General features: G+C 36.5%; 1 protein-coding gene across 9 annotated transcripts in view; it reads right to left on the bottom strand.

Moving 5' to 3' along the window:
• The window catches only part of DNM1L (dynamin 1 like), a 49,671-nt gene that overhangs the window by 2,031 nt on the left and 32,333 nt on the right, over nucleotides 1-15,307 (bottom strand). For 3 of the 9 annotated variants that reach the window (XM_060657966.3, XM_060657968.3, XM_060657975.3), the window contains 12 exons: nucleotides 13,530-13,661; nucleotides 12,423-12,629; nucleotides 9,113-9,233; nucleotides 8,722-8,877; nucleotides 8,392-8,481; nucleotides 6,728-6,820; nucleotides 4,096-4,152; nucleotides 3,120-3,197; nucleotides 2,771-2,803; nucleotides 807-983; nucleotides 334-443; nucleotides 46-205 (listed from right to left, as the gene is read on the bottom strand). In XM_060657966.3, coding sequence (XP_060513949.2) covers nucleotides 46-205; nucleotides 334-443; nucleotides 807-983; nucleotides 2,771-2,803; nucleotides 3,120-3,197; nucleotides 4,096-4,152; nucleotides 6,728-6,820; nucleotides 8,392-8,481; nucleotides 8,722-8,877; nucleotides 9,113-9,233; nucleotides 12,423-12,629; nucleotides 13,530-13,661 — 1,414 coding nt within the window. The remainder of the gene's footprint in view (nucleotides 1-45; nucleotides 206-333; nucleotides 444-806; nucleotides 984-2,770; nucleotides 2,804-3,119; nucleotides 3,198-4,095; nucleotides 4,153-6,727; nucleotides 6,821-8,391; nucleotides 8,482-8,721; nucleotides 8,878-9,112; nucleotides 9,234-12,422; nucleotides 12,630-13,529; nucleotides 13,662-15,307) is intronic. The other 6 variants (XM_060657970.3, XM_060657972.3, XM_060657967.3 and 3 more) reach the window with 3 other exon arrangements.

The raw sequence follows: 15,307 nt of genomic DNA, 5'->3' as shown, positions 1-15,307 counted from the left end.
TACAACCCAGCCCCGGGTGTGAAGATTCAGAAGCATTTGCGATACCTTTAGCATGTCCGCAGCTTCCTTCCGGCGCTGTGCCATGTCCTCGGATTCAGTCAGAAGATCATCCAGTAAGGATGATTTATACAGCTGTCCTACTAACTCACTCTGAAGAGTATCTTTCACATGATTCACCAAAAAGTGCATTACTGCCTTTGGCACACTGTAAAATAAAGCCATCAGATGATCCGCTTAGAATCAAAGCCTAAAAATGTTTTAAATACATGTATTTTCAAAACTGATTATGGAGTTATCCAGCAGTATACATATGCTCTGATTTATAGTACTAACCTGTCTTGAATATTCTTTCTGACAATAAGAAAATACGATTTGATGAGTCGCTCAATGACCTCACAGTCTCGCTGTTCACGCGCAGATAGTTTTCGTGCAACAGGAACTGGCTAAATGGGGTGAAGGGAAGAAAGAAACTTTGTTTTTGTGCCATTTTCAAATAAAAGTTCAGTAAGTTTGGGGCGCCTGGGTGACTCAGTTAAGCGTCCAACTTCGGCTCAGGTGATGATCTAACGTAACAGTTTGTGAGTTTGAGCCCCACGTTGGGCTCTGTTTTGACAGCTCAGAGCCTGGAGCCTGCTTTGGATTCTGTCTCCTCCTCTCTCTGCTCCTCCCCTACTTGCGCGCATGCTCTCAAAAATAAATGTTTAAGTTCAGTAAGTTTTTGTGACTTTTAGTTTCTTTTGTCTTTTAAAGTGTTCTCCGAATAACAGGGTTATCTCACTAGTGCTGAACCTATTTGCGTGGCTTACCACATCCAGCAGATTGACAGCATGGCCTTTTTGGGGACTGGCTGGCATAATTGGAATTGGTTTTGATTTTTCCTCAGCTAATAACTCTTCAGCTTTTGAAGTTTTCAGCATTCCTCTCCAGTTGCCTGTTGTTGGTTCCTGAACACCATCTCCGACCCCGCCACCTCCAGATGCAACCTGAAAAAAACGTTCCAAGATCTGTTCCAATCGTACCCTATCGGACCTTAACTAAACAAAGTTCATTTTCCTTGACAGCAGTCAAGAACACACATCCTGTACCCATCTGGAATCTCATCTATTCAGACAGATAACTGGGTCAGAAAGAGATGGCGGGTGGCATGTATAACTGGAACCCTGAGCTGTCTAAGAGGTTCTGTTGTAATTTCCAGGCCTCAGCCAGTAGATTGAGTTTTTATCGTTTGCTAACTTTAACATTCTTCCTCTTCTCCAACTCCTCTACCACTATTAAAAACAAAACAGCTGCCATTCGGCTTTTTTTCAAAGGAACCTTACACACTGTTGAACTGTGATCTCTCCAAAAGTTCTGTGAACTCCTGTCTCCAAAACTTCAGAGTTTATGTTTTTAACAGTCAACAAAATACCATAGGATAGACCTACAAACTCTGTAACACACTCACGATTCTTAGGCTGATGTGACTTTAAACTGCCTAAAACATAGGATGTGACATAAACACAATGTAAGTTTCCTCCATGTCTCTACTCTTGAGAAAAGATCTGCTGAAAGGAATCTAGCACTACCATTAACCACAAGTGCTCTTGCACTTTCTTTTCTAGGATATGTTAGAAAAGATGTTTAGGATAATGGGAAAAACAGTAACTCATCAACACTTAAGCAATGTTTTTAGACGCTCTTTAAAAAGATCTTCTAATCTAAAATGGAGTTAAGATGACCTTCAAACTTCTAACAGAAATGCGTTATGGCAACTGTTTAAAAATGTCTTTTTTTTTTTTTTTTTAAAGCTCATAGATAACAGATCTGAAGATCAATTGTAGGGTGACAACTGGTTAAGTAGACTTTTGGGGGCAATCACATTACAAGTGTATACAGGTGTCAAATTATAATTTGTAGACCTGAAACATATTTTTAAAAGGTCATTGCGAATGGGGTATCTTTCTGAATTAAAACACTGGCCCAAATTTGTCTCTAATATGTCTGTTAAGATAGGCCATATCTAAATACAGGCAATATATTTATACGCTGATTTTAAAATGAGTAATTATACTTTAAATACCTATTAACTACACATGAATGATAGAAATTATAAGGAAACTAAGCAAATTCAGGGTGATGCCATGAGTGAAGTAAAACCCAAAGCAATGATTTAGATGGTCTCTGTAAAACCTGAGCACAGGGGGCTGAGAGAGGTAAAACATTTATAAAGTTTTGAGGTTCAGCACCTTAAATCTGGACAGTGAGGAAAGGAGCTAAATGCAGAAAACTATGGATGGGTCTGAATAGTTTACTGATTAATAATTTTCTCCAAAAAAAGTTCTCAAGAACTGACAGTCTCAAACTCTCCCAGTCCCCTTTGTTTTGAATTTGCTTAAGCTGTTGAGGCACATTTTAAGCTACACATTGAGGTGACAATGCAAACTGAATGGAAGCATAAGGAAGCTGCAGGAGGGGATTATCCATTAGTACTGGACCAATGTCAGAACTTTTAAAGAGGAAATGTCCAAACATGTAACTTCCACCTCTGGAATCTTAATTTCCTACCACAATATTAAAATCAAAACTAGTAGGAAAGCCTATTGTTGTTATTTAAAGAAATGTTACAACTAGAACGAATGCCATCTTAAAAGGATTAGAAAAGAAAAACAATAAAAAATGGAACACAGACAAGAGATAGATGCTACTGCACAAACAGATTCTTCAGTGATTTTGAAGACAGTGTTTCAGTGAGAACCAAAGGTACATTTCCATTCTGAAGCAAGAGACTCACATTTTTAGTTTCTCTTCTGCTGTCCTGAATTAACTGTTAAAAGATATGTTAAAACATGCAGTTTAACAAGCAAAATTTAAATACCAATGGTGTGAATTTCAAAACTGCAGGATAATTTCCTCTTTAAATTATTTTTCTGTGTGTTTCTGCTATCTGGCAAGCAAAGGCATGTCAACAATAATTTATGAAGTATACAGTTACATAATTCAGAATTCTTGTTAGACTAAATCTAACCTTAGCACAATATCCCAAATTAATATTCTATTCAGTGTACAGTGTGTTGTTTCCAGATGATTATGTTGCACCAAACAACCAGGCATGCAGGCTTAGATTAAGAATCAGAACAGACCTTGCCATCAGCCTCAGCAGAAGCAGCAGGGGAGGGCTCCTGGGAGGCAGGTGCCAAAGCACTTGGAACTTTATACGACTAAAGGTAAAAAATGCAGGGAAAGAAAATCAAGGATGCCAAAAATGCATTCAGAAAACATTCTATAAATGTAAATTTTTCTTCTCTGCATCAAATTAGTAAGTAACATGAGAAACAAAAGGAACCATGGGACATAAAATTATTTTTTATTCTTCCTTATTTCTTATATTGTTACCACTTTGTTAAAAACCTTCTGCAATGAGTACCTAAGGACAATCCAAATCGTTTTTATTTTTGGAATCTGGTAAGATCTCTTCTGGTAAAGGATTTAAGATAACAGATTTGTATACACACATTTTAATGTATGCAACTTATTACAGGTAACCAGAACCTATTATATGCATATTATTTTTCCCTCTCTAAAATACCTTCTTGTTTTATAGTAAAGTCATCCATTGGTCATTTCAACTAATTGTACAGAGTTGATAAAGTCACCTTAAACTTTTAAAAGCTTGATATTTAAAATCCAACTTTAAGCATTTTTTCTAATGTATTCAAGATAACCATTAACTTTAAATTACTCAAAACCTATTTTTAAGGGGGCCTGGTGGCTCGGGTCAGTTAAACATCCGGCTCTTGGTCATGATCTCACAGTTTGTGAGTTTGAGTCCCATGTCAGTCTTGGCATGGACAGTGTGGAGCCAGCTTGAGATTTTCTCTCTCCCTTTCTGCCCCTCCCCTGCTTGTGCGTGCATATACACACATGCACTCTCGCTCACTCATAATATAAATAAGCTTTAAAAAAAAAAAACTATTTTTCAATTTGAAATACCTTCACTCAAACAATGAAATAATTCCAATGGAATAGTGAAGAGAGAAAAAAAAATTACTCTAGAACTGAGGCTTACCAATCCATCTTTGCATGTTGGGAATATGCTTTAAAAATACTGTTTTTTACCTTGTCTCGTGATACGGCTGAAGGTAATTCTCTCGCTAGCCTGTTTCTCCTTTGTTCCTAGAAAACACAACCAAACAAAACCAAAGTAATTATCAGAGCATTGAGATACAAGCCTACTAAAAAATGTTCAGCTGAATTGAAAAGTGTGGAATGACTTACAGTATATCCTCTCACTGTTGGGACTCATGCCATAATTTTATTTTAAAACAAACAAGAAATCATTTAACCCAATGCTTCTCAATCTTTTTTTCTGCCCAACACACCTGAAGGATACAATACAACGTCAGTGACAGTGGCTCCCTAAACCAGGGATTCTCAAATGAGGGGCAATGGACTGACATCTTGGCTTTCCCCACTAAAAATCACAGATTGAAACTGTCCCACATAAATGTGTACGTCAGCCTTCAGCATACCATGTAGAATCTTAAGTGCACAGATGACAGAATACTTAAGCCTTTAAACCTCACTCTAACCTGCACACATCTATGTGAAATTCCCACAACCCCCACACACAAAACCGTAGGAGGTATCTGTGGTGGAGGCTATCCTTTAAGGATGTTCCGTTTCCTTCATTCTACTATCTCCCAGAAATAAATGGAGCAGTGAAAACAGTCCTTTCTGTAACCTAATTTAACAGACTGATGGACCAGCCACTCTTCTACTTTGCTGTTATCAGGTAACTCTGGTACAAAGCTTAAGAAACTGACATTCAAATCAACAGGTGGTGAACACCTACTGTATGTCAGAGCACCAGGACAGGTTCAAGAGTGAGATGTATGTGTTAACGGCTCTCTCAGCAGCAACAGATACACAGAAAAGCATTTAGGTTAAAAAAAGTCAAAACTGCTCCTAAGTAGAAACCATTTCATGAACACTCTCAAGCCTGCAAAAAAAGATGTTAACAAAGCTTCCATATTGATCTTTTATGGGTAAGACTTTCTTTTGACAGATTCTTGACCAATTTTCTTTTTTTTTTTTCATGAGGTAGTCCAGTGATAAAAAATACATGATAAAAATGTGTGGATTTTAACAATCTTCAGAATAAAAAGTTTTCCATATTAAAATGTACGTTTTGAAGAGGGACACAAAGCAAAAAAAGGGGGGGGGGGGCAGCAGAATCTGGAACCCAGAAATTCTCATCCTAGTCTGTTACCAACTTGTTACGACCTTAGCAGTCCTGGAAAGCATCCTGGCTTATTTGCTTTGTTGACCAGAGAGGTTACCAACTCTTCCTAAGCCCTCAGTTTTGTCATTTGTTAACCTTATCTACCCTCAAAGGGTTGTAAAGATTCAAGTAGAATATTCAAATAAAGTTCTTTGTCATGGAATCATTAAAAACAGAGACCTACTCATTTGTTTAAAACAAAACAAAACTTAGCTGAAATCCCATCATAAATGACCTTGTCGGGACGCCTGGGTGGCTCAGTCAGTTAAGTGTCCGACTTTGGTTCAGGTCATGATCTCATGGCTGGTGAGTTCGAGCCCCGCGTTGGGCTCTGTGCTGACAGCTCAGAGCCTGGAGCCTGCTTCAGATTCTGTGTCTCCCTCTCTCTGCTCCTCCCCCACTCATGCTCTCTCTCTCTCTCAAAAATAAACAAACATTAAAAAAAAAAAATTATAAATTACCTTGTCAGTATTACAAAAACTGTTCCATACATAAGTTTTCCATGAAGGTCGTTTCAGTGTTACAAGGACTAAATCCTAGTCCTAAAACAAGATCGACATGCATTTTTCATGTAACAGTTATCTGGTGCACTTTCCAAGTGCTTTAAAATGCTTACTTACGTGCATTTTTTAAACTTTTTTCTGACACTAACTTACCCCAGCTATGTAGCTAAAAATAGTTCCCTATACCTGTTAAAGATGCTTGTTTCTTTTTAACAGCACCCAGGAAAATAAGCACTAAGATAACAATCATCTGTGGGCCTGAGATTCTTCATCTATTTAACCAAAGGACTGAAGTTGATGATGACTTGGGTCCTCTCCAGTTCCCAAATTCCATGTTTACAATTTTCTCTCCATCCATTTTCATGAAAGGAAATTTTATATAGAAGGGAACTCTGAGGTCTTACTGGATTAAGGAATAGCAGAAAAATTTACTATTCGTGGATAAAAGTAGCATTGCTTTATCCACCAGCCTTGGCTCCATGTGAGATCTTCTGCAACTTGCAACATTAACCTCAAATGGAAAAAAAGAGCCATGAAATGCAGCCACCCCAGTACTGGTGAAAATTTACCATTAATTTAGGTAGTTCTTAGAATGTTTCCTTCCCAGCTTTTAGAGCCAAATAAAAGCAATTTTAAACATTCACTTTTTTTACTCTTCAACCTGAATAAACTACAACAGTTACTGAGAGAGAGCCAGCCAGGCAGTCCTTCAACACTAAATCAGTGAATCCCAGATCCCCTCTGAGTTACAGCTTCGGAAAGAGAAAATGAGAATAATGCCTCCGGGTGGTTTTGAGAATTCAATTTAACATAACAATGTTATGCCCTTAGCATACTTCCTGGGATGTAACAGACAACAATAGGTATCTGTATGTTTTATACTTATGCCATGCTTGGTAAATTTGATACAACTGATTTACAGTGGATTTTCTCTCTCAAAAGAGACAATTCAAATTGTATTTACCTCTATATTATTGTTCATCAGCCCACAAGCATCAGCAAAGTCTGGATGTTTTGTGTTGATGTAAGCCAGTTCAATTGCCACTAAGTTATGGACCTAGAAAAAAAATTAGGCTATATACTAAAACATGTCAACCTAATTCTAATTTAGGAAACAAAACTTACTAAATAGTTCTAAAAAAGGCAGTATGGGAAACTGATGCCTTAATAAATACTCAATATTTATACTCCAACTAATACATGTTATGCCATATTAGAATTTGCCCTATCTTTTATTTATATTTCATCATCTAAGACTGCATTTCTAAGGGGGTGAGATAGTGACCTTAAGGTAGTTAGAAGTATTTTGTTAGAAAAAAAAAATTTACCCAATGCAAATCTAAGTTCGAAGGCTTTATGTAACCTTGCTATTAAAACCTCAGATCATCTGCTATTCCACATCAACGTTTCAGTTCAGTTTCAACAAGAAAATATTTCATAATCAGATAAAGTCAAAGACGTTAACTTTGAGTAAAGAATACATTTAAAGACCTGAGCCTTAATTATGACAAACCTAGTTTAAATATTATACGTGGTTTGAAATCCTAACGGGACAATAGTCAAAAAGGAAAGCTAAGAGGCGCGCGCCTGGGTGGTTCAGTCGGTTAAGCATCAGACTCTTGATTTTACCTCAGGTCATGATCTCACGGTTCATGAGTTTGGGCCATGCAGAGCCTGCCTGGAATTCTCTCTCTCTCCTTGCCCCCCCTCCCTCACTAGCTCTCTCGCTCTCAAAATAAACTTAAAAAAAAGGAAAGCTGAAATTAATTCCTCCAGTATTGCAGAGATTTAACTAACCCCTTCATCTGCACCGTTCCAACAAATCTCAGGTATTAGAACAGCATGAAAACGTCAAAACCAGGTGAAAAGGATCTATTCAAATGAAATTCCAATGATTCTGTCATCTCACTAGGTGGACCCTGAGAGCAGGGGAACTACATATCCTTACTCCTCTCAGTCTGGGGGCTGCGCTCGCAAGGGAAACAACCGAGCGGCAGGGATTACATTCTCCACTTCCAAGGATGGTCTTCTACTCTTAGTAAACCTCCACTGGGGCTCCCCACCATCCCAAATGCACTTTTAGTGACCAGGAAGGTAAACAAAACAACCAACAAATAGAGACATAAAGGCAATTTCAAATGCTTATCCCACATTTTTGCCAATTTCAGCATTTTTAAGGATAGCAGCAACCCACAGAATAGTAGCAAGCAACCATGACATTACAGTACTGGGCCATCAAAAGCAAACTAGAAGTGGCCAAATTATTGTCATGTGCCAGAGTTAAAATAAGAGCTTGCTCTAAAGGCTCAGTTTACTGGGGTTGAAGACAAAGCTAATTTTCCATTAGATCAGTGGTGCTACGTAACAGAGCAAAACTATTCACAATCCTCAAGAGGAACTCCATTCTCATGAAAACCTGTGGCTGCAGGCTAACGATGATGAAAACATGAAGAAAAATGTACTTTATACCAGAATTACTGAAGTTTCCTTTGAAATAATAATGGAAGTTCACTAATCGTTTTCTTGCCACTATACTGGAAAACATGCCTGAACTCTAAAGTACTCATACTGCTGTACAAAAAGCTTCAACAGTGATTACAATGATGACTTGTGAAAATAACAGCTCACCATTTCATTTGTAACAGGTAACCGTTTACGAAGAAGACAAGTCACTACTTCAACTATGGCATCATGAAGTTTAGGAAACCGCAACAACTCCTAAATATGATGGAAGAAAGAAACACAGAAGTCTACTTTGTTTAATGGAAAATTAAATAATTAATGAAATAATTAGATTTTAAGCTACATGTAAGCTGACTACTTCAAAGCACTTTTAGAAAAGGAAGCTACAGATGTGAACTTCCTGTTAACCCATCTCACAGATTTCCTCCCATCCCATGAAACCACCACTTCCGTATTTTACTACTTAATCGGACACCCATTACATTTGTCTGTTACCTGTGTACTGTAATTGCTACAGTGCTGAATGATCCTTTGCATTTCCTCATGAACTAGTTCCACACAACGCAGGCTGGGTTCTTCCAGACGTTTGATTTGCCGCTTGACCAGTAACTCAAATGAAACTTCAGGCACAAACAAAGCAGGACGAGGACCCTAAAAAAAAAAAAAAAAAAGTCGAGCTCTTATTATAGCTATATACAATTTTAGCTCTTCCCTAGGTTAAAATAAATCACACTGTTTGGTATTTTTCATGAAAAGTGCTTCCTAATATCAAGTATGAGGGCAAAGAGGCTGTACAGTTCATTTAAAAAGATATAGCTAATGGGTTAAAAATTATAATAAACCTTTAACCTCTTTTTTAAAAAAATTCTAAGCCGAGCATACTCACAGTAGCATTTCTAATGGCAGTCAAAATGTCAATAGTGTTAAGGCCACCTAGTGGGTCAACAGATTCTAAAGTTCGCCCAAAAGTCTCATGGAAAATATAACATATCCGAGCACCACCGCATCTGAAAGGCAATCAAGTATATGATTCCTGTTATTACTAAAAGGGAAAGAAGGTGCAAGTTAGAAGTCTTTAAGGTCTTATTTTCTGAGAACGTCTCAGATAAACGATTACATTTAGATCATTTTCATGTGCTCTTAACTCCATCATGAACCAGTTTCTCTATTTTTTTCTTTTAATGGAGAAGAAGGGCATTCACATGTGTATGTGTGTGTGCACACAGAGCTGTTCTGTCAAAACACAGTCAACTAAGAACTACTGAACATCTTTTCTCTGCCCTAGTTTTCTTCAACTATAAGCTTTTGAAAAGAGCAGGAATGGTATCTTATTTGTTTCTGTCTATTCACAATTTAGAGGGGGGATAAGTAAACTTTTCCTGTAAAGGGCCAGATAGTTTAGACTTTTCAGGCCATACAGTCTGTCACAACCACTCTGTTCTACCACTGAGCACAAAAGCAGCCGCAGACAAAATATAAGTATAGCTGTATTCCAGTAAAACTCAGGCACACAGAAATGTGGATTCTATATAATTTTCATGTCATGAAGTAGTCTTTGAATTTTTTTTCAACTATTTAAAAATATAAAAATCATTCTTAGCCAATGGGCTACAGTCTGCCTACTCCTGCTTTAAACAAATCTCTACTGGGGCGCCTGGGTGGCTCAAGTTGGTTGAGCAACCGACTTCAGCTCAGGTCATGATCTCACAGTCGGGGAGTTCAAGCCCCGCGTCGGGCTCTGTGCTGACAGCTCAGAGCCAGGAGCCTGCTTCAGATTCTGTGTCTCCCTCTCTCTTTCTTCCTCCCCCGCTCATGCTCTGTCTCTGTCTCTGTCTCAGAAATAAATAAACACTAAAAAAAAAAAAAAAAAAAAAAAAAATTTAAAGAAATCTCTACTATTCACTACTTTCTTACAGTTGTCTAGGCAGAAGGTGAACTAGCCTAACATTATGCTAGGTGAAATAAGGCAAACACAAAAGGACAAATACTGTATGATTCCCCTTATATGAAGTACCTAGAATTGGCAGATTCATAGAGACAAAGCAAATTAGAGGTTCCTAGAGACGAGGAGGAGGGAACAAAGAGATACTGCTTAATGGATACAGAGTTTCGGTTGAGGTGATAAAATATTTTACAAATAGACACCACCATTTGATGGTTAGACAATATTGTGACTGTATTAATGCCATTAAATTATACTTAAAATTACCAGTTAAAATTACCAGTCTGCCTTCAACCTTTCCCTTCTCCAAATAATTTTTCAAAATCACCATAATTATACTTCTAAAATGGGTGCTCCAATGACCAGAAGTGTTCTGTCTGTTATAGCAAGAAGTCTTCCAAATTCTGAAGATCTCTGGCTTTCCACAGTCTTGTTTTTAGATGCCTTTGCTGCCTTACCTCCTGTTATGTCTTGTCATTGTACATACCATTCTGCAAATACACCCTGCATTATTCTTCGCTGTTCAAAGCCTAAAATAGTCTTCTACTTACTGCATCCCGAAGTTCTATTCAGAGCCCAACCCAAATACATTCTAACTACGGCATTCTCCCAGTCCCTGAGAGAAATGTAAATGGTGTCTTTTCAGTGTCCTAAAGGCTTGAATAGGTGGTTACACAGGTATTTACTTTATTAACTATTTATAAACCCCCCCGTATATATTATATGCATGTTTCTGGATATGTATTTAATAAGTATTTAAATAAAAATACTTGATTATACTCCTGTTTGCCACACAATTGTGCCTCAGGTTACCTGGATCTACCTTACCCACTAAGCTCTTTTTTATTTTTATTTATTATTTTTTTAATGTTTATTTATTTTTGAGAGAGAGAGAGAGAGAGAGAGAGAGAGAGAGAGAGAGAGAGAGAGAGTGCAAGCAGGGGAGGGAAAGAGAGAGAGGGAGACGCAGAATCCGAAGCAGGCTCCCAGCTCTGAGCTGTCAGCACAGAGCCTGACGCAGGGCTTGAACTCACAAACCATGAGATCATGACCTGAGCTGAAGTCAGACACCTAACCAATTGAGCCACCCAGGCACGCCCCCACTGAGCTCTTTAAAGATTCATCTTAGTAACCTTTATTTCCCTCAATATGCTATAAATATAATAACCAACCATCCAACAATTTATGGGGTTAACTCACTTATATAAGGCCACCTGGGTCACACAAAAGTACACAGAACACACAAAAGTGCAAATATAATTTCATGAGTGGTGAAATCTGAATAAGCTCTGTGGGTTGTACCAATGTCCATTTTCTCATTTTGTTACTGTGCTATATACAAGATATCAACACTGGGTAAGATGGGGTGAAGGATTAACAGGACCTACTTGTACATTTATTTGCAACTTCCTGGAAGTCTATAATTATTTCAAAATGAAAAGATTTTTTTAAGTGAGAATTTAGAGAAATGAACATTCTTATGTATTGCTAATACAATCTATTAACAGAATGGCAACAATAAGAGGTTTTTAGGATGTTATAACCTTTGACATAGTAATTCCATTCTAGGAATTTATCCTAAGGGTTTACTTGGATACATGCCCTGGAAACAGTCCATCACAACATTTTTTATATTTGTGTATAAATGAAAACAACGTATCAGTAGTAAGGTGCTGGTTTAAGAAATGAGAGTGTACCTAGAAAATAAAATACTATGTAAATTTTAAGATTGATAATAGAAATGTGTAAGTAATATTAGTTGTTTGTGATATGTTGATTTACAAAATGATTCCAAAATAGCGTGTATAGCATCTGATTTTTGAAGATGTGTAATACAGGCATTTATAATGCATAGAAAAATGTCTAGATTCATGCCAAAATTATCAGGGAGTATTTCTAGTTAGTGGAATTAAGTAATTTTGTCATATATTATTTTTATCTTCATTTTCTTCCTTTTTTTCATGAATAACTACAGTGTGTATATTAAAGAAATGAACATTTAAGGAGTTACCAAATATTTTAAAGATTTATCAAAGTTTTATTAAAAAAAAAAACCTGAAATTTTTACTGTGCTTTATACTTAGTTTACAGAGCATTTTTACACATACATCAGACATCATCCTATGCAAAATACTACTTTACAGGTAGTATAAATCACAATCAGATCATCTCAGACTTAAAGTCACTATTATAAAAGTTAAAGTAACCTAGCAATTCAGGTAACCAAATCCATACAGAAATTTTTTTTACTTACAGCTCTGAAGTTTCAATATATTTTGCGGTTCCTTCAATAGTGTTACAATATTCTGTGGCAAATTTGGTAATAAGCTGGAGTAAAGTAGCACTTTTATCATCCACAGGTTCACCATAGCTATTTAGGAGAGACTGATACTGAGCAGCTAGAACATTTATTCTTGTTTTCAGCTCTGGTAAGCAGTCTCTGATGTGATGCATCAGTAACCTAACAAAGGTTAGAAAAAATGATTTAAAGTAAAACTGTGTATTTTGAAGCCCCAAACAGCTCAAATTTTTAAAATGCCAATAATGGTGAAAGCTGTCAAATGATTTGTCTTGGCAGGAAATAATGCAATTTTAGGCTAGAAATAAATACTTAGTCTGAACAAAGACAACTTGATTGACACTTTAAATTTGCTTTCAACCCATAAAATTATAGCAGTTGCTAAGAGAATCAAATAGAAACTGAAACATATTATTTCTATATTCATTACAATTACCTCAAAGAAAGTAAACTACTCAATATAATTCTACCTAGATGATTTTTGTTTCTGACTTATCTTAGCAGAGTGAAAATCAATCTTATTAAGATCCAAGTCTATCAGCCTTTATTTAGAGAGTAAGACAAAAGAAAAAACAGCTTTCATTTTAGTCATTTATAAATTATCTAAAAAGGTCTTCCAGTCCCTCCACCATCAGTGGGTATTAAGAAATTCAAGGTACATACCTTAAATTCTTTTTATGAATAATAGAAGGCATCCAAAAATAAGACTAGATTATGTGAAAAATTATAAATTTTAATTAAGTTCCTGAAATCCCAAGCGGAAACTAAGTCATTTGTTATCTAGTTCTAGCACCAAAAATAAATGACTGTCAAGAACTTCATAATTAAGATGTCTTAAAATTCCCTTGCGCATTTCTAAACTCCATAATTTAATGCCAACCACCCCAATAAAAAAAGATATCTATATTACAAGAACCTACATACAAGAAACAAGACCTGAAACGATATACATAAGAACATTATGAAAATATAAAGAACTAAAAATGAGAGCTCTCAGACACCTACTGGCAAGCAAACAAACAAACCAACAAAATCTCATTTTTCAAGAGGTAAAAATGTTACCTGTTCAGAGTCCTAGCAAGATACTTTGTTCCATTTCTATTAGCCAGGGATGGGTATTTCTTTTGAAGAAAAGCATATTCATCACGGATTGAATCAGTTACACTCTTCTTATTGTTAATGTCTAGCTGGCTCCTAAGGTTGAAAAATAACAAAACCTTTCAACTAAAGTCAACTGAGGTCTTCTACATACCTTGGATGATGATGATGATGATGATGATGATAGCACCAAGCATTGTTTGTAATGCCTGATACGGATTGTTTTATTTAATTCTTGCAGTAATACTATGCAATAGGTATTATTCCATTTTATGCCAAAGGAACTGAGGCTCAGGGACATTAACCTACCCAAGGTCACATGTTAAGTACTTCAGCCTATATTCAATCTGTGACTTGTAAGTAAATAATGCCTGAATAGTTTAGGACTACCATTCACTATAGTCAAAAGCAGTACTCTTAAGTAACAGGGATAGACATGTGAAAAAAGTATAAGCATGATAGCCAGCTGTATATTTTATCCATGGACAGGCAATGGATTTCTACCAAAAATAATTAACTTTGAAGAGCAGTCAACTACAAATGCAACAGTTTTATACCACCAGCTCGCATGAAAAGTGAGTGGGAATTAAACACACACACACACACACACACACACACACACACACAAAAGAAAGAAAACAAAAAGAGAAGTCAAAGTATAGGAGAGTTAGGACATACGAATAAAGCAGACAACTGAAAGAGATCTTGGATATCACTTAGTAAAAACATTTTCATTTTATTTATTTGTTTAAATTTTTTTTTTTTTTTTTTTTTTTTTTTTTTTTTTGAGAGAGAGAGAGAGGGAGGGAGTGCAAGTGGAGAAGGGGCAGAGAGAGAGGGTGACAGAGAATCTTAAGCAGGCTCCACACCTAGCATGGAGCCCAACCTCAGGCCTCGATCTCACTTGAGCTGAAATCAAGAGTTGGACACTTAACAAAATGAGCCACCCAGGCATCCCTTTATTTATCTATTCATTTACTTTTTGAGGGAGAGAAAAGCAGTATCATTTTAAAAGGCCTGAAACCCAAACATGTTAGGTGTCATTTAAGCCCACATTATATATCTAGTTTAGAGACAAACTAGGACTAGAACCTGGATCTCCTGTTAATTTCAGTGCTGCCTACTTTATAAAGGCTTTGGACTAAGAGAGTGCTTCATTTGAAATCTGCTTTCACCATGTGACTTTGGGAGATATAAAACTTGAGCCTTCTAATTATAAAATAGACACCAACACCTACCTCACAGTGATGCTGTAAGGGTTCAAAGAGATACCATTTGCAAACTGCTCACAGTAAAGTCTCTAAAACATAATTAGACGCTCAGTAGTAGTTTCCTTTCCACAATTTTTAATACCAGCTATTCATTATTAGAATACCTTTAATAAAATTTCTCCAAGTCACATCCTGGCAAATACAAAGGATCAATCACTAACGCCAGAGGTGTTAAACCAATTTATTAACATCCTACCATCTTAACAAACTCTTTCTTGATTGCATGCAAATTTAAATAATACTCTTTTTGCTTATCCAGTGCACTCCTCATACATAACACAATAGGCAGGAATTTTTCAAGCCTCGCTATTAAATTTTCTTCCACTTTATAGCACTGCTTACTTTAAAAATCCTTTCCATTACAAACACCCACAGGAGGCTTTAGTGGATCTTTTCTCCCTTTAGAGCACTGAATTCCTAACAATACCACAGTTACAGTAAAAGGGAAAAAGAGGGATCATATCACATTTT

The sequence above is a fragment of the Panthera onca genome, chromosome B4 (assembly GCF_046562875.1).
Source record: "Panthera onca isolate mPanOnc1 chromosome B4, mPanOnc1 haplotype 2, whole genome shotgun sequence".
In the NCBI taxonomy this organism is placed as follows: domain Eukaryota; kingdom Metazoa; phylum Chordata; class Mammalia; order Carnivora; family Felidae; genus Panthera; species Panthera onca.
The sequence above is the reverse complement of the archived record's forward strand: the minus strand, read 5'-3'. Positions and strand labels throughout refer to the sequence as shown.